Source organism: Gorilla gorilla, chromosome 5 (genome assembly GCF_029281585.2).
Source record: "Gorilla gorilla gorilla isolate KB3781 chromosome 5, NHGRI_mGorGor1-v2.1_pri, whole genome shotgun sequence".
Classification (NCBI taxonomy): Eukaryota; Metazoa; Chordata; class Mammalia; order Primates; family Hominidae; genus Gorilla; species Gorilla gorilla.
Window position 1 is genome coordinate 114671073 of NC_073229.2, and position 18733 is coordinate 114689805.

General features: G+C 35.0%; 1 protein-coding gene across 4 annotated transcripts in view; it reads right to left on the reverse strand.

The window, feature by feature from the left end:
• Nucleotides 1-6033: 6033 nt before the first annotated feature.
• MAP3K7 (mitogen-activated protein kinase kinase kinase 7) overlaps nt 6034-18733 on the reverse strand; it is a 73271-nt gene continuing 60571 nt past the window's right edge. For 2 of the 4 annotated variants that reach the window (XR_010134323.1, XR_010134322.1), the window contains 5 exons: nt 16100-16205; nt 11691-11752; nt 10881-10996; nt 7481-9120; nt 6034-6273 (listed from right to left, as the gene is read on the reverse strand). Coding sequence is in view for 2 of the 4 variants with exons in the window: in XM_004044416.5 (XP_004044464.1) it covers nt 8940-9120; nt 10881-10996; nt 11691-11752; nt 16100-16205 (465 nt within the window). In the remaining 2 variants the exon portion in view is untranslated. Of the gene's footprint in view, nt 9121-10880; nt 10997-11690; nt 11753-16099; nt 16206-18733 lie in introns of all 4 variants that reach the window. The other 2 variants (XM_004044416.5, XM_031012287.3) reach the window with 1 other exon arrangement.

Genomic DNA, 18733 nt, shown 5'->3' on the forward strand with positions numbered 1-18733 from the left:
TGTTTAATATACCCATTTGTCACCTGTGTGTCTTTGAGAAATGTATATTCAGATCTTTTGCCCATTTTAAAATTGTACTGTTTTTTCCTATTGAGTTGTTTGAGCTCCTTGTGTACTCTGGTTACTAATCCCTTATTAGAGGAATAGTTTGCAAACATTTTCTCCCATTCTGTAGGTTGTATCTTTATTGTTTCATTTGTTGTGCAGAAGCTTTTTAGCTTGATGTAACCCCACTTACAAGATCACCCCAGTGGCATGATCTTGGCTCACTACAACCTCCATCTCCTGCACTAAGTGATCTTCCTATCAAAGCCTCCCAGATAGCTGGGACTACAGGTGCATGCCACCATGCTCAGCTAACTTTTTCGTATTTTAATAATTTTTTTTTTTTTTTTTTGTATTTTAAGTAGAGATGGGGTTTGGCCATGTTGCCCAGGCTGGTCTTGAACTCTTGGGGTCAACCGATCCATCCACCTCAGCCTCCCACAGTGCTGGGATTACAGGCATGAGCCAACGTGCCTGGACCTTGTCCTTGACTTTTGAGAGTTTGATTCTTATATACCTTGGGGTAGTCTTACTTGGGTTGAACCTGTTTGGTGTTCTCTGACCTTCCCGTATCTGCCTATTTATCTCTTACTCAAGTTTTAGAAAGGTTTCTGTTATTATTTCTTTGAATAAGCTTTCTACCCCTCGCTCTTGCTCAACTCCCTCTTGAACACCAATAATTCTTAGATTTGGTCTTTTGAGGTAATTTTCTGTATCTGGTATGTTACCTTCATTCTTTTACATTCTTTTTTCTCCTCTATTTTCAAACAGGCTATCTTTGCGCTCACTGAATTCCTTTTTCAGCTTGATCTATGTTGCTGTTGAAAGCCTCTAGTGGATTTTTTAATTCAGCAAATATTTCTCAATTCCAAGATGTTTTTTATTATTTCAATGTTAAATTTCTCTGATAAATTTCTGAATTGATTTTCTGTGTTATCTTGAGAATCACTGAGTTTCCTTATAACTGCTATTTTGCATTCTTGTTGAGTTCTCATATCACAGTCTTGTTTGGGTCCTGGTTCCTTATTTTGTCTGTTTGGGGGGTCACAGTTCCCTGTCTGCTTATGTTTCCTGTGGATATACATTTATGTCTTTGCATCAAAGCATTAGTTATTTACTCATCTTCTCTGTATGGCTTTTTTTTTTTTTTTTGGATACGTTTGTTAGAGATTTTTTTGCCATCGACCTACTGATTTTCCCCTGACTAAGTCGCTGCCTCTTTTCTGGCACTAGATGGTGCCTTAACCCCAGGTTTGCCACCCACCCAAATGGGGACGGAAAAGTACCCAAAGGGGTATCTTGGTAGTGTGGAAGGCTGGCCAGGGGTTCACGCCCAGGGTGCCTGTGGAATGAACCTCATATACCCTGATGCTGCCGAAAGGCCACTCTGATTTGGTGTTTCTTTTGGCTGAGTTACAGAGCTGCCAAGGCTTGCCTCCTGCCTTTGTCTTTGGATGACCTCAGGGGTATTTTTCCCTTCAGGCATTCTTGATGCTTCCCATGGGTTGAGGTAGGGACAAGTCTCCTGACAGGGAACTCAAGATGGTGGGGAAGGTGGTTGTTAACCTTAATCTCCTTTTCCAATGTAGAACTCTGAGCTGAGGGGTGAAATTTTGGGGGGGAAGGGCATTGAGGACATGGAGGTCCAATTATCTGACTACTTGGAGTCTTTTCACTTCTCCATGGTTCTGGGAACTATCTCTTCTTTATATTTGAATTCTAGAATATTGCTGGTGATAATCTCGGCACTATATGTTTGTCTTTTTTTGTGTGTGGGGGTTAGTGGGGTGGGGAGTAAAGCAAGCTTGCTTCTGTGCTGCCATTTTGGAACGAGAAGTCTTGGTGGTTCTCACATTTGTGCAACCGAATCACTTGGGGAATTGGGAAAAAAGTTTTATCCCTGGTCCTACACTGTCATTGTGAAGCAGAATTTCCCCAGAATGTGTACTTTCTCCCATCAAACTCTGGGAGCAGAATTTCTCTCATCAAATCCATGAGAATACCTTTAGAATCCCCTCCTTTCAGATCCACCCTTACCTGGAGGGACCCAGGTTGGGGCCAATAGTGGGAGGAGAAATTCCAGCTCTTGTAGCATGAAGGCAAAGGCTCTAATTGTGTCCACGGCAAAGGGCCTGGGTACCTGGCCCATTAAGCTGTCCTGTGGAGTTCCCCATGCCAATAAAACTTGGTCAGAGTGTTGTCTAGGACTTCCCCACCTCTTGGTTTTTATTTTTATTGCACAGAAAACAGTAAGAAGGGAAAGAATTTTTAAAAAGGGAAAATCACCACAATCCAACATCTGGACATTAACCACTTCACTTTTTAATTTTCTCTCAGTCTTTTGTAATTATTCCATTCAATGGCATTATTATTTCATTTATATTAAGGACCAAATATACTTTTGTGAATGAGCCTAGGAATCTAGCTCTCTTCCCTTTCATTAACAAGAAAATACACTCCAAGTTCTACACTAATTAAAAATGAGAGTTTTGTAGGGCTTAAGGCTTAGAAGACCTGGGTTTGAACTGGAGTCCATAATTTACTACCTGGGCAAACTTTCAAACTCCTCTGTGCTTCAGCTTACCTCTAAAGCAAGGGTCACATTTAAGAAATGCCTGAAACATAATATACACCTAATAAATGTTAGTTTCTTTCTCTTTGTCTTTGTTGACAACTCTAAGTTTGTTAACACCTATTTTATGCTTGTAAGTTAAATTTTGTTTTCTTTTCATAATGGACTTCCTACCAAAGTTCCTCTTCTAAGGGACACTGTCTGATACTGAATATTTAAATTATTTCAAATCTAGTTTCCAGCTAAGGTGTTTCAACTTAAAACACATTTTGAAGTTTTATTTTTCCAAGCTGCATCAATTATAAATACATGAAAATCTCCAGGTATGTGTACACCATATTGATCAGAGTTTTACATTAATGAAGATGCAAGTTACTTGTGCATTCTAGTGAGAGGCCAGGTTTTCCTGCTCCCCTTTTATTGTGGAGAGTGGGGAAGGAGGAAGTGGTCAAGGCAGTGGCCTATTTTCCTTCCCAAGGGAGTGTGGCAGAGGCTATTCTTGTCTCCTATAACCTTTCAATCCTCCACCTGTAACTTAACTCTATCTGATCTCCCAAGCGAAGCATGTGGCTATCCATTATAGAGATGTTTCCCAGCCTCTCTGCAGCTAGGAGTGGCCATTTGACTATGTTCTGGTCAAAACATATGAGTGTAAATGATGTGCACCTTCACAATTCTTACCCTTTTCCTCTTCCCTTTGGCGGCAATGAAGATGTGTATAATTATACTACTTTAGTTTTTTATATGAGTAAAAAAGAACTGCTAACTTGTTTCAGCCATTATTTTGGGCAGCAGCCGAACTTACATCCTAGTGAATATAGAGAGATAGTGAACATGGTCTGAGGCACTGAGGTTAAGGAATTTTCTAATATGGATAAAAAAGAAAGCACAATAGGAAGAAATGTTCAGTGTAGGCCAAGGAAATCTATACTACTTCCTCAGTCCTCCTAAACATAAAACTTGGAACCATGAATGCAAAGATAGTAAAACTGAAATCTGACTACATAATTCTAAGAATGTACTAATAGTATCATGGCCCCAATGTACAGAAGTAGATCTGCTTTGTAAGCATATAATTCATCCATTTCATATGCAGCTTAGATAATATTTTCATGGTACATGCAAAAGGAACAAGAGTGGTGCCAAGTTTTCTAAGTAAGATGTCTATCACATTTTAGATGGATATTTAGTTAAGGACCTTTGTAGGAAACTGATTAAAAGCCAAAATGGTTCTAGAGCATGTGATGAGGGAATACCACCATTAATTCTACAACCAAAGTTACACCCAGTTTCAGGTTTCTTCAGTCTCTAATCTGAATTTAGTAAATGAGCCCATCGATGATTAATGTAATCATTCCAGTAATAACTAAAGAAGAGGTATCCACAAATAGAAACACGCAAGAAGTCTGAAAAGTAACTGCATTTTGTAAGTTACTTTTGCCTTTCAGAAGATAAATATCCAGCATTTACTCAGTAATTTCTGGTGCTTTCAAAGCAATGATCCTGCTGCTATATGGCACTGATAAGATATCATTAGCCAATAAATTAAAGGAAAAGTAATGCCTTTCATGACTTGGAAATTTGAAAGTACCAGGACACTCAAATAGAGTTAAATAGCCATTCATTTCTCAAAAAAGCTTCATTTAAAAGTGGTCTTATGTATTTTGGAAGACTCAAGTTATGCATAACATAGAACCTACTGATTTAAAGGCTGCCTAAAGTAACAGATGGGCAGGTCATTTAAACTGAAGTTCCGTTTTGGTGGAACTGCATGGCAGGGGTGTCGGAACCTCCAAGACCAGTGTCTAGTCATGGATGGAAAAGGAGCATAGAGCCTGGTGTTAAGTGTTACACGATCTGCCAATGCAAATATTATTTCTGCGTGCACCATATCAGGAAGGACCACTGACAGCATCTGTATGAGATAGTGTCAAACATTTTTATAAAGACTATCTTCACTGTTACTGAAAATATTGTTTTGCCAATTGTTCTGTGGCATAACAACCAACCTAGTCTTTCCTGGGATTTTGAGCAAGCAGAAGGCAGCTGCAACTTAAAAAAATAAAGAAAAGAAAAACAACAGAAAACTTAAAATTCCTCTGAAAGGAATTACAAAAACTATTCAAGTGGGGGAAAAGGCTTAAGAAGTAAAGTGTACATATTTTAGGATTTCATTTATGTAAAACTGTAGAAAATGCAAACTAATCCATATTGTTAGAAAGCAGATCAGAGGTTGTCTGGGGACTGGGGTGAGAGAAGGGCTCAATTGCAAGGGTTAGGAGGGTACTTTTGGGGGCGGTAGACATACTGAGGATGTTGACTGCTGGGGTGGTTTCACAAGTGAATACATAAGTCAAAACTCTGTAAGCAGTACACTTTTACTTAAATGCTCACCAAATTCTGAGGTGATTTAGCTTTCTCACTGACTTATTTGGCAGGTAGGATATCTGCATTTTAAAAAATTGGATGCAGTTTATCATATATGAATTATACCCCAATTTAAAACAATGCAGATCTCCCACCTGCCAAATAAGTCAATGTGAAAGCTAAATCACCTCAGAATTTGGAGAGCATTTAAAATTACAGCATGGCAAATTTGTTTAGACCATAGACTTGGGTTTTAAAAGACATGGGGGTGGGTCTCAATGTTGGCTTTGTTGCTATCTACAGAGCGGTCACAAAGCCCCTGCATCTTCTAGTTATAAGTTATCTCGTTCTATTCCTTTGTTTGCCATTCAATCTAAGATTTTTCCTATGCTCTTCTTTGCATCATGGACTAATAGTGGCCACAGTGTCCCCATGCATGAGATTCTGCCTGAAACAGTTGATGATGGAAAAGCAGACTCAGGCAGAAGTCTTAACCTTTAGGAGCCTATTTTCCCATCTGTAAGATGGGAATACCATCTAACTACTGTGTGACTGAAATGGACATGTAACTTGGTATTAGTAATAGCAGTGCAGTTTATAATATATGATAAACAAATATTTATTAAAAGAATGAGCAAATGAATGGATGGATTTACTAAAATGAAGGTAGAGTTTATAAGAATGTGTGCATATGTTAGGGTTGGAAAGCCAGCAGGTTGATAAAGGAATGAAATACCTAATTTAACTTAGAAATACTCTAAGAAATCAGCTTTCTGATGAGAAGAATCACTTAGCGATGTATGACGTGTTGTGCTTCATACAAATTAGGACTCATGAAATTGTGAAGAGCTCCATTTAACACAAAATTTTGAAATGCAAGAGATGATGTGTTAACTGGCCAATTACCCAGCCTCTTAAAAACCATGATTATCATACAAAAGTGACATTTCAGTTTTTAGTAGGTTCTGTGTAAGGTAAACACGGTGCTAGAGCAGAACACTTCGCAGCTCATTTGCTGATACAAGTCATTCACCACTTTTATGTACCAGTTTAGAATAGGAATCTGAATTTTATTAAAAACAAAAATAAATCTAAAAAGCTTCCTTCAGTTACAAATATGCACAAGAATTTCTGCATTACATCATTTGACATAAAATGTTCTGAATGACAGAAGTAGAAGTAGAACTTACTACCATTTGAAGACAGGAGTTGAGCGCTGAAAGCCACACACATTTATAGAAAGAAACCAAAGTTTCACAGGGAAGACCTGTGATCTCTGGCTACAGGAGCTGAAATTAGGAACATGAAAGAAACTTGAAGAGAGAAGACATTCAATACTCTAAAATACTTCAGCAAAAATAGTCAAACATTTGTAAACAACTTGTAACAAATCTTTATATGTTGTGTTGCTATGCGGTAAATATTCTTAACTGATTATTATTCAACTCAAAAAAGTGATTTTTATTGCTCACGAATACTTCCCTCTAGATTAGATAAAAGCTTGCTTTCTTTTCCTGGATTCAAGAGTAAAATGTAATTAGGGCTTACTCAGTGATTGTTTTTGAATTTCTTAGACTGGGGCATTCCAGCCACTTGCTTGGCTGTTTGCAATTTTCACCCAAAAAAGGGTCAAAATAAATTGTAAAACCAGAACGAATAAGTTTGGCTCCTTGTTAACATTTCTATGTGCAGGATGGATGAGGAAACTGATGAAACTGGCTGTGGATTTTAATTATCCCTGGTATCTTTTTCTCCCATCTCCAAGGATCATCAGGACTTAAAAGCATGAAATTGACAACACAACTACTTAAAAACAGAGTAAGGCTGAACTGTACTCAATGTCCAGGGCAACTACAGTACTGAAAATCTCAAGGAACTTACTGTAAACAAACAAGCAACTGTTCAACAGCCTCTTGCATTTGGTACCATGACTACAATCTACTATTTTCTTCCATTTACCTATCCGGATATTTTTATGAAATGACTACATGTAAAAACCATAACAAAATTTCCCTTTAAATGTGTTACAATACAGCAAAATACATCAATGACTATAAATAAAATCTGAAATCTCGAATGCTAGGGAAACATCAAGCCTTAGCATTCACGCTTGGATATCTCGTGCTCTGAGATAAAAGGCCTCTTTAAAGTGACTAGGTCCCTTTCAGTGGAGTGACAGATGTACATACAAGCAACAATGCTATGGAGGAGTCATGCTTTATCCTAGTCTACAGTTATTTTCTCTGCCAATTTTATTTTACTATTACTATGCTGAACCCAATATCTGTTTCAGCTAGGTAATCAAATTTGGGAACAATAACACTCCTTTTATTTAAATTAAATGACAGAAGACATTTATTTCCAGGAAGCTTTCTAAAATAGCTTTTGAAGAAGCTAAAAATAACAGTTTAGTATTCACCTGTATTGCTTGTATACACAAGGAATTCATTACAAAACTCAGCGGTAGGAGGAAAAAATAATGGAAGAAAAAGTTACCTGCTTTAGCATTTTAAAGAATAGTTTTGATAACTTCTTAGACCTTGCTTATCTGAAATGGAGCAAAAACTACAATACAGTCATGATAGAATTCTAATAATCACAGCAATTAATGCTTTCATTTTGAACTTTTTCTTCATAAAACATTAATGCTATAAAAATCAGACTGATGACATCCTTATTTAAAAGACATCTTGTACTGGTATCAAAATGTGACTTATTTTAACACCAACTGAAAAAATATAGAGTTTGTATAGTCTATTATTTCCATGTCATTTTATTATTAAAGTTATTCTGAAGGTTTTGGTAGCAAAATTACTGTTAACAATATAAATACTCTGTAAGTGTTGAAATTCTCTTAAGTGTTGAAAGGCGGCAGGCATTCTAGAACGGGATTGTAAGGAAAATCAAATATTCCAGTATCCAGGATAATTAGGACACTTGTTGAATTTATATTTACTTCTTTAACTTCCTTCTGATTTGCCTGGTTTATTTCTCATTTGGTATCATAAAAAGAAATCTAAGTCCAAGACTTTTTTAGCTGGAGTAATTACTTCCATTTTCCATTATTTTTCTTCATTTTTTTTTTTTCAAATACATAAGAAAACAATCCAAGAATCACTGCAGGAAGAAATGATCATTTAAGCTCAATCATGTTCTTTTGCCTTTTAATTTCATTTAAGAGATTAATATTAGAGTCATAAAAGCTTTACAGTTTCAACACACATACACACAATCACAGAATTAAAAATCTTTACTCCTTAAAAAAAAATGAGTTCCATTTTGTTCAATGTATCACAATCAAATTTTAGTCTAACAAAATCCGGTAAAACTGCTTTCATTAAATAGAGCAGCTGCCACTTACCTTTACATATTTTATGGATGGAACTGAGTTCAGTACTGATCCAAGGATGCTGGCATCAAAGCCCTTACACTGAACTATCCCTAAAGGTTCTGTATTTCCGTAATATACCACCAATCACTCTAAATTTATAATACCCTGTCTTTAACTTGGTATATACCATCTTTTGGGAAAAAAATTATTAATATTTTGAGATGAGATACAAGAATAAAGTCATTCTTGAGGTTCCACCTCTAATATGAAAAAATGGACAATGTTTGCACATAGCAGCTAGTTTGATACCTCCTGTTCTGTTAGGCTAGCCTTCACACAATGAGCATGCATATACAGCCACAGTTCACTGCATCTGTTTTGAAGTTGCAAAGTGCTGCTCATTCAAGTCACAGATGCTACCATGTTATGCAATGAAACAGTAAAATTGTATGTCCATCATGAGAAAAGGAAAATAAACAATGAAACAAATGCAGCAAATATAGGCAGTTGGCATTCAGAACACGCCAAAAAGCTAACACTCATGAATCGTCATTATAAGGTTTTCCTTTCCTTAAAAAAAAAAGTCTTTCTTTGCATATTTCAAAATGTAACGGTCCCAGAGAATCATGAAGTGCCTTGTCGTTTCTGCTGCTGACTTCTGATGACCTCTAGTTGTTTTTTGCATTGCTGGTAGTAAGTAGAAAGGCTTTTGTTTTCATCTAAAAGCTTTTTATGTTCCTGTACCAGGCGAGATGTATTTTGCTGGTCCTTTTCATCCTGGTCCAGTTCTGCAACTAGTTCTTGCCTACAAACAAATACCACATAATATTACACATGATGGAAAAATTCATACCTTAGTAGCTGATGATGGAAGCTCAATTAATGAGAATTTTTATTCTTGGTTTATCATTTTGCATCTTAGGTACACTAATCAAATATAATTATGGGCTGGGGTGGAACTCTCATCTACTTCTAGTGTAACCATACAAATAACATAATCCTTTTATTAAGTAACTGTACTTGGATAATTAGCGAAGCAGATAAAATGGTAAAATAAAAGTTTCAGAAAATTTCATTTTCTATCCTCTTTTTGTGTAGGAAGGATGAAAAAAGGCTGGGAAGGGTTCTATCTGGCTATGGGAAAATATCATGAAGTTTTTATCCTTCACATTCTACTTTTATACTGATTCACATTCTGAAGTCACAATCCTACTTAACTATAGCAGAGAGTGGTAAGCTAATAGCAAATTTGCAATCTAATTAAAATAAATGCTATCCAATTTAAAGCTTTTTCCCATTTTAAAGCAGTGAGAAAAATGACAAAGTACCACTTCTTTTAAAACACTTAACATTTGCAAGCATTTTCAGGAAAGACCCTCATTCTTTTATAGTCTGATAAACTTATTTAAGTCCCTTTTATTTGGGAACTATTAAGTATTCCCAAAAAAGATGCATCTTTAGGCATTTCCTAAAGTGAGGTTACTGGATATAAATGAATAATTAATAAAAAGTCCTCAAGCAAAATAACTACCTAATACTACTTCTGAAAGTATTTAAAATTGATTAAAACTGTCACAGTTTTCACAGCCAACACCCTAATCCACCATTTGTTTTTTCCAGCATAGAATTCTTCTTTCAAAGATTAAAGTATGGCAAAAGTATAGGTTAAATACGTGAAATAAGAAATCAAGCTTTTTCAACATAAAAGTGCCAGCAGTTTGATAATTACTTCTACAATTTCCAAACTGTAGTATTTAATTTCCTATTTAGGCTTACCTTTCAAATACCAGGTTGGTTCCATTTAAATCACTGTATCAATAAATTATGATAAAACAATTTTTTCTCTCTTTTTTTTGAAGTACATACAGAAAGCTTTTCACAAATTCAGAAAAAAAAACTTTCATTTATTTAGATTAAAATTAATGAAGGGAATACTATTATCATACATATATAAAGTTGCCAAAATTTTTTCCTTATCACTTCATTTTAGTTACCACCAACAATTCAGTTACCTAAGTATAAAATTTCATGAAGGTCATGCTTAAGAAACTGAAGATACATACATATTTAAGAACTGTGAATGTAGTAGTAAGGAAATTAGGCTGGGTTTCTTTAAAAAGGGAGGAAGGCAGTTTCCATAACTCCTCAGAAAAACACTCAGTTATGAAATACAGTCTTTTAATAAATAATCCAATTCTAAACATACACCTGGAAAAAATGTATCTACAAAAATGTTTCTAAGATAAGGCACAACTGAATGTTAATAAATCAAATTATTTTATCTATTTACAAGAAAACAATAAATCTTTATAATAATAAATCTAAACAGCTCTGAGAACATAAAACGAGTATAAAGCACCAGTTTATTTTCCATAGCACTAATATGATAGTCAAAAGGATTGAGTTTTGCATAAAAAATTTTTAGTAAAAGGGTGCTTAAAGTTTAAACAAGTTGAAAGTATACTTAATGACTAATTCTAAAAACTACGTTTTCATTGCACCTTATCATATTTTAAACTCAAAATACTAATGTATTTTTATTTTTATTCATAAAAAATAACTTACTTTCTCTGTAATAACAATGCAATTTCTGTTTGAACTTTCATATATTCTTGTGCCATTTTACAATGCTGTTCAAACACTGCCATAGATTCTTTGGAGTTTGGGCACGGTGCTAGAGGCTGAAAATAATCAGGAATGTTAAAACATAATTAAATCAAATTTCAATATCTAGCTAAGATGAGAGTTAAGACAGAGACTGTGATATATTTTTATAGCACTAAAGCAATGATCTTTTAAAAGTAAGTGTTAAACCATGCCCTAGAAAATCTCAGTGTCCTTTTGTCAGAGTTAACTCAGCATTTAAATTTATTCTTGCTGTTTAACAGTCTGTTACAGAGAATCATGACTGTTGGAGTTGTAGTCTCTGGTATGACATTTCAGGCTGCAAACAGGATCAAACTAAATGATGTTTATAGCCCTCATACTCATGAGGGGGCACTGAAGTATATTATTTACATTTTCAGTCACTATGAACATGAGAATGTATCACAAATGTATTAAATAGAAATAAGCTTATGAGTTTTGTTTTAATGCACTAAAATTAAAGAGTGAAAACGTAATGCTTAGCAGTACTAAAGAAAGATACTGGAGGATTTTAAGATGACTGAAAAGATAAGAATATGATTCTGCCAATTTAAAGTTTGATTAACTTAACCAAAAGAATTATTTTGATTTGATTCTAAAAAGTTTAAGGAGGCCAACTAAAAGGATAAATTAAGGAGTGACTACACAATGACAGGTAACAACACAATTGTCAGCTTAAACTCTCTAAGAAGAAAAAAGTCAACTTTCAATAAGAAAGTACTCCTTTACCTGTAGTTGGTGATCCAGTGTAAGATAAGCCATTGGGATGGAGTTATCTGATCCATTGGTATCTGGAATTCAAGCATGTATTTTATTGATTTTCTGTCACAAATAATTATAAACGAACAGCAAGAAAGCATGAATGAAATGCTTTTTTTCCCCTAAAGTAAATAATATGTAAATTAAAAGTTATGGCTATTGGTAATTGAAGAGTCTATTTCTGAATTCTAAAGGTTAAAAAAAGGATATTCAATTATCAGATATTAGAATGCAATCATATTCTCATACCCATAATTTAAGTTGGCTATAAACTGAATAGAACACAATATATTAGAGATTCTAAGCTCTTAGTTAATTAAAAACAAAAACAGTGATATGAGACCTTTATATTTTAAATTCAGTCTTAATTGACCCTATCTAATCAAACTCCCCATCTCTTTTCTTTATCATGCTAAGTTTATTTTATAGAAGGCTATATCAACTCTGCTAATATCAATGTTCCTTAACAGGGAAAGGGAGAAAGCAGAGACACATTCTCTTCCAGTGGATCATTTTCAATTTATATAGATTATAATGTGACCTCCACCACTCATCCTGCCCTTCCCAGTAAGAACCACTGCAGAAAACGAGATGTTGGTGATGAGAGTATATTACAAACACGAACAGTAAGGAACCAAAATGAGGTTGAAACCTGTGGCTCAATGTCATGCCGAAAACAGTTAAGTTGATTAATTCAAACAACCAGTCAATTTTATAAAATTATTTGAATAGAATGCTTTTGTTTATATTTCAAAAGAGGTAAAACTGCCATACAACTTGACTGAGATGTGTGGGACAGTCTCTTCTCAACATTAATGGTTATGTAGAACAGTTCCAGAAGTAAGCAGAATAACTCTGAAGCAATACAGACTTTTCTACTTCAGAAGTAGTTGCTTTCCCACTGTTAGTAGACAAAAAAAGAGCTAAATGAGTGAGCTGTTCAGCCTTTTTCTGACGAATAACTCCTTGAAGGAGTGGTGTGGATAAAGGCAAGTCAGGAAGACAGCAGACGCACTGCATGCAATCCAAAAAAACTCAAGAAGGGTTGCTGGCTCAGTAATCTTCTAATTTATTGTCAACTGATAATCCAGGGTTTTTTTTTTTTTTGCTTTTGTTTTTGTTTTTTTAAAGCCACTGATAACGTGCTCTCAAGAAACTCCAAAAGCTAATTAGCGAAATCAGACCAAATGAGACAGTGCATGTGAGGAACACCATGCAAATGCTGGCGTATATTAAGCACTCAATACATGACGGTAGTTATCATTATTATTCATACTAAATGGAGAATTAGAAAGAACAATTTAAAATAGTATAGTATGGATTCCATATTGAAAAAGTAATGTTTATTAAATATTGGAGGGCAATACAGAAAAACAGTAGAGACTTAAGGCACTTACCCTTAAGGCTCATACACAGTACTAACATAAATGTGTGTTTTTCTGAAGTGGCTAAACAAGAAATATACTTAATTTGTTATTTCTCTGACCAACTCTTCTCCCACCCCAACAGTAGTTTCAAACTACGCTCCCACATAAACACTGCTTTCCACAAAACTAAAACTGATTAAAAATGACTGATTTCCTCCTGATTTACTAGAAAAATTTAAGTGTCTTGAAAAAGTTTCAATTTAAGATTTCCTTCCTATTATTCTTTCTTAAATCACTGATACATTATATATCTCATTATATCAGCACCCTGTATCTGATATGTATTTTAGAATTAAGTTTAATACATCAATGTTGCATGGTATTCTGGGAGTGGAAAAAAAGTCCAAGGATTGTGTTATTCAAATAATTAAAGCCCTTGTATGGTGGGGAACTTAAGGTCCTTCATTGAATTTCATCTTCTCTCTAAAAAAAGAAGGGGGAGTTCACTTTCTCACTTTACACTAAATTGAAATTGAACTTCCAATCTCTACTAGCAATAATTGGTCACAGATTGGAAGATTATTTAATGAAAGTTTTTTGCGTGTGTGTGTGTGTGTGTATGTGTGTTTCAATTGCTAATCAAATCTAATTGCTTCTCCTGAATGTCAAAGCTCATGTTGGTTTGGTTAAATTAGGCAAACTCTCTTTTCTGACCCCTCAAACACAACACTTGTTACTATCTCATATTCTTTGAGTATGCATTCCCTTCAGTGGAATGTTGCCTTCTCCTTTCTGCTTTATGACTAAAGAAAAGTCTCATCATTTTATGAAAAGGCCAGAGACTATGCCAAGTCTTGTTTAACTGATTTCTCTTACAACTATCAAAACACTCAGCTTGTACTATAAATTTAGTAAGTTATTATATAGTATAAGTTTATTTTTAATGTGTCAGTATTATGACTCTAACCAGACTGCAAGGAATGGGCCATGTCTTATACTTTATATTAATACATGTTTGCAAAGCACTAAGCACAGGTGAAAATTGTTTAGTGAGTTTCCCCCTCTGCGGCTCCCTCTACTGCGTCTAGATCTCTCTCTCACTAGATCCTCTCAGTATGTGTGTCTTTTTAAATACCCATTAAATTATAAATAGGAACTGAAGAGCGCTTATTATCAGCTATGATTATTAAATTGTTATGCTCTTTAGCTTTCTCTGAAAATATACAAAAACCTCTCAAATTAAAAAAATTTAATTAGGTCACTTTAACTTACATTTATACTCTTAATTTTTTCCTTGGTCAGTGGGCCTTCAAAGAAAAAGACTTTACCTATCTGTTCCCTAATTTATTCTATTAGCTTGGTTATCAATATTTTTCTTACAAATACTGCAAAGCTGAATTAATTATAAACTTAAACCAGAGCATCCATTTTTAAAATGTATTCAAAATTATAGCCACACATGTGCAATATATTTCAAGGCAAAGACAAAATTCAGCTGATATTGCCAATTATTTCTAGCAATTGGTATTTTGTGGTGTTTCTAGGTACAGAAAAAGAAAACAATGGGACGGGAGTTGGAAGGTAGAAGCAACATATGAAGCAGAAATGTAGCAGTTATGTGAGAGAGAGCCTTAAACATTTTTTATTTTACCCCCATGAAGTCACAATCTGCCACACTATTGACTGGCATATACAGATTAGTGTAGACTGAAGACAGGAGGCTCTGCTGAGTTGAGTACCAGACCCGGGCAAATGCTGTAATGTCAGAGAACGTACTCCCTTGCCAGGGGGTTCAGAAATCAAAAAGAGCTGCTATCACCTGAATGTTAATGATAAAACCGGGCAAGAGCATTGCCCTGTCTACCATTGGGGAGGAGCAAGTCTATAATGAATTCTACACATGTGCTGCGTAGTGGTAAATGCTCTGGACAGTCCTAGGTTGGGCTGTGCTAGGGGTGAAACAGGAGTTTTTGCCGCCACTAAATTTAAACTTACTAAAACTAGAGAGTACACCCTGGCTAAACATAGTTCTATCTTACATGACACAGAGAAAAACCACTCAGTTAATTTTTTAAATTAAATTATAAACTTGACCAAACCACATCAGGTAACTATAAATACTTGAGTTGTATTTTAGTTTGTAAAGACAGAAAGCTGGCTTTTAAACTTCAATCTAATTGTTACTATTAATAACACAGTCGATCTTATATAAAATATCAAATGCTTTAATTTTCCAAGGGCTAAGAGATCATCTTTCCCTTCATGACTTAATATAAATAAAAAATTTCATAAGTACACCTAAAAGCATTTATCAAGGTATTCTCTTAAAGTTAGGGAAAAGTTAATTCTACTATGGCACATCATTTCCTGTTTGCCCATAATGAAACGATGCCGTCACTACCTTTAGGCAGGTAGACATTAATACTAATATTGTGACCAGTTAGTTATTCATGTTGGGGAGCTTTAATAACTCATCACAGGTTTCTAAAGGTCTAATAGAATATTTGTATAACTGAAAATGGTGTCTCTTATCAGTTAAAAACAACTCAAAAAGGTCAATGGTCAGAATTTTTTTCAACGTAAGGTACATGACATCTCGTGTCCTTAAAAGATTGAGATGAAGATGATGAGGACGATTTTTACCATTCTCCGATTTTGGTTACTGAAAAAATGACTTTACTACTATCATCTAGTAGGATGAATCTAGTAGGAAAATCACAGGCTGAAGTATCAAGAATTCAATATGCTTTGCAACTAGGAAAAAACCCCAAACAGACAATCTTTAAAATACATGTTTAGTATCTGGATTAAAAAAAATACAGAAGGCAAGGCAGTCTCTGTCTCTGTATTCAAAATGGTATTTTAACATGTATTACTAAATAGTTTATTTAATATAAAAATCTAAACAACAGTATAATGCCTGCCTTTGTAAACATTAGAGTAATGACATGGCCAAATGAATATAAACATGACTGATTCAACTTCATAAGTATGAAGAAACAGACTGGTCACCTGTGGAATCATCAGGGGTCCATGGATGACTTCGAGTTGGCTTTTCTGAGGTTGGTCCTGAGGTAGTAATCATTCTGACACTGGGACTGGATGACCTACTGCTCACCTACAGGAAGAAGTCACAGGAGAAACAAAATGTGATTTTTTGATTAAAAAAAACGACAAGAGAACGTTTCCATTAAAAGGCAAGAAGAGACTTAGAGATCCCCCCAAAACTCTTGTAAACAACAAAATAAATCCTCTCTTATATATATGTAAAAATTTATATTCACTCACGCATGATACCTATTAAAAACTGATGAGCTTGCAAGAAACTAAGAAATACTCTGAGATTAGAAACAAAACAATATCAGGAAACTAGCAAGTGCTTAAGCTGACAGCCCTCAGAATTTCAACTAAACACCAATGGCCTAGAGCTACTGTTTTCACAGGCTGCTGCACTCAGAGGAATGGACCATAAAGCCTTGGGCCTTTGTAGGATGGAAGTAAGACTGGAGAAACCTCTGCTTAAAGCTAAAACTCAGCAGAGGCTTCACTCTCAGAGAAAAGGTCACTCAACTAGGAAAAAAAAATCTGTCCTACAAAAGCAGACAGGAAACAAATTTGTCTCTCTTGGGTTAGTGGCTCTGGGTGGAAGGGAGAAATGTATTAACTGTGAATCCACAAAAAATTTCCAGATTGGATGCAGGTTACAACAAATTCCAACCACAACAAATCCCCAGCATAAGAAATAGGAGGAAGCTCACAAATTGAGTTCAACATGGAACGTATACATTCAAATTCTAGGAAACAATCAACAGGAGACAGAAAAAGCAGCCAGAAGAAAGTAGAACAATATCTTCAAAGTGCTGAAAAATAACTGCCAGTCTAGAATTGTCTAGCCAACAAAATTTGAAGATAGAGGCCAAAATAACATTCTTAGATGGGCAAAAACTGAGTTTACCTTCCATACATTCTTACCACATAAGTTTTTCAAGCATGTATTTTTGGAAGAAGAAAAATTTTACTTGATAGAAGGATCAAGATGCAACAAGGAATAGTGATAAACAGGGAAATAAATCTACACACTGAAAACATTCAGTGACAGAAACAGTGAATTTATAGAATTATCAAACAAACAAGATGGCACTAAAATTATAATAACAATAGCACAAGCATGAAAAGCACTGACTTAAAACTCCTTGTTTTAAATATTGTTCAGGATAAGGGTACAGATCTTTACTAGGTTGGGCATGAATGTTAAAATTTCAAAGGTATTTACTAAAAGTAGTAATTAATATATAACTCCCAAACCAGAAAGAAAATAATAAAATGAAGAATAAATTTATTCAACTCAAAACTTGAAAGAAAAGAAAGAGAAATAAGAGAAAACATAAAATGAGAGCAAACTTATCAGTAACCACAATAAATATAAATGAATTACTCTCCAGTTAAGATATTTAAAAAAAAATCAGATTGTTAGGATGAATTAAATGCTATTTATAAGAGACATATCTAATTTACAGAGACAGAGAAAACAGAAAGTTAAAGGATAAAAAAAGAAAACCAGGCAAAAACTACCCCAAATAAGGTACCTATATTAATATCAGAGAGAATATATTTTAGGGTCCAAAAAATTACTAGAGAAAGAGATAATATAATAAGTGGTTCAATTCAGAATACAACAATTCAAAATTTATTTTTTAAAAACTATTTTTTTTTTTGTAGAAATGGGTCTTACTATGTTGACCAGGCTTCTCTCAACCTCCTGGCCCCAAGTGACCCTCTTGCCTCAGTCTCCCTAAGTGCTGGGATTACAGGCATGAGCCACTGTGCCTGGCCAACGATTCAAAATTTATATGCTGTACATACAAATAGATAAATCAAAAAACTGCAAGGAAAAAGGACATATCCACCATCACAGTGAGATTTGTTTTTAAAGACAGGGTCTTGCTCTGTTGCCCAGGCCAGAGTGCAGTGGTACCATCATGGCTCACTGTACCCTCAAACTCCTGGGCCCAAGCGATCCTTCCATCTCAGCCTCCCGAGTAACTGGGACTACAGGCACACACAACTATGCCCAGTTAATTTTAAAATATTTTGTAAAGCCAGGGTCTTGCTACGTTCCCAGGCTGGTCTCTACCTCTTGGCCTCAAGTGATCCTCCCTCCACAGTTTCCCAAAGCACTGGGATTGCAGGTATAAGCCACTGTGCCTGGCCAACAATTCAAAATTTATATGCTGTACATATAGACAGATAAAGTAAAAAAGCTCAAGGATGTATCCTCAAACTTCTGGGCTCAAGTGATCCTCCTTGAGTAGCCTCCTGAGTAGCTGGGACTACAGTTACATGATATTGCACTTGGCTAATTTTTAAACTTTTTGTAGAGATGGGATCTTGTTATGTTGCCCAGGCTGACCTAATGGCTTCAAGAAATCCTCCCACCTTGGCCTCCCAAAGTGCTGGGATTACAGGTGTGAGCAACTGTGCCCAGCCCCACAGTAATATATTTTAATATTCTTCTGTAAATTATATAAAAGGAGACCAAAAAACAAAACAAAACACACACAGTAAAACTTGAACTCCATAAAAAACAAGCTTAATCTAAACATAAGTGACTTTACGCCTAGCAAATGAAGAATACACATTCTTTTT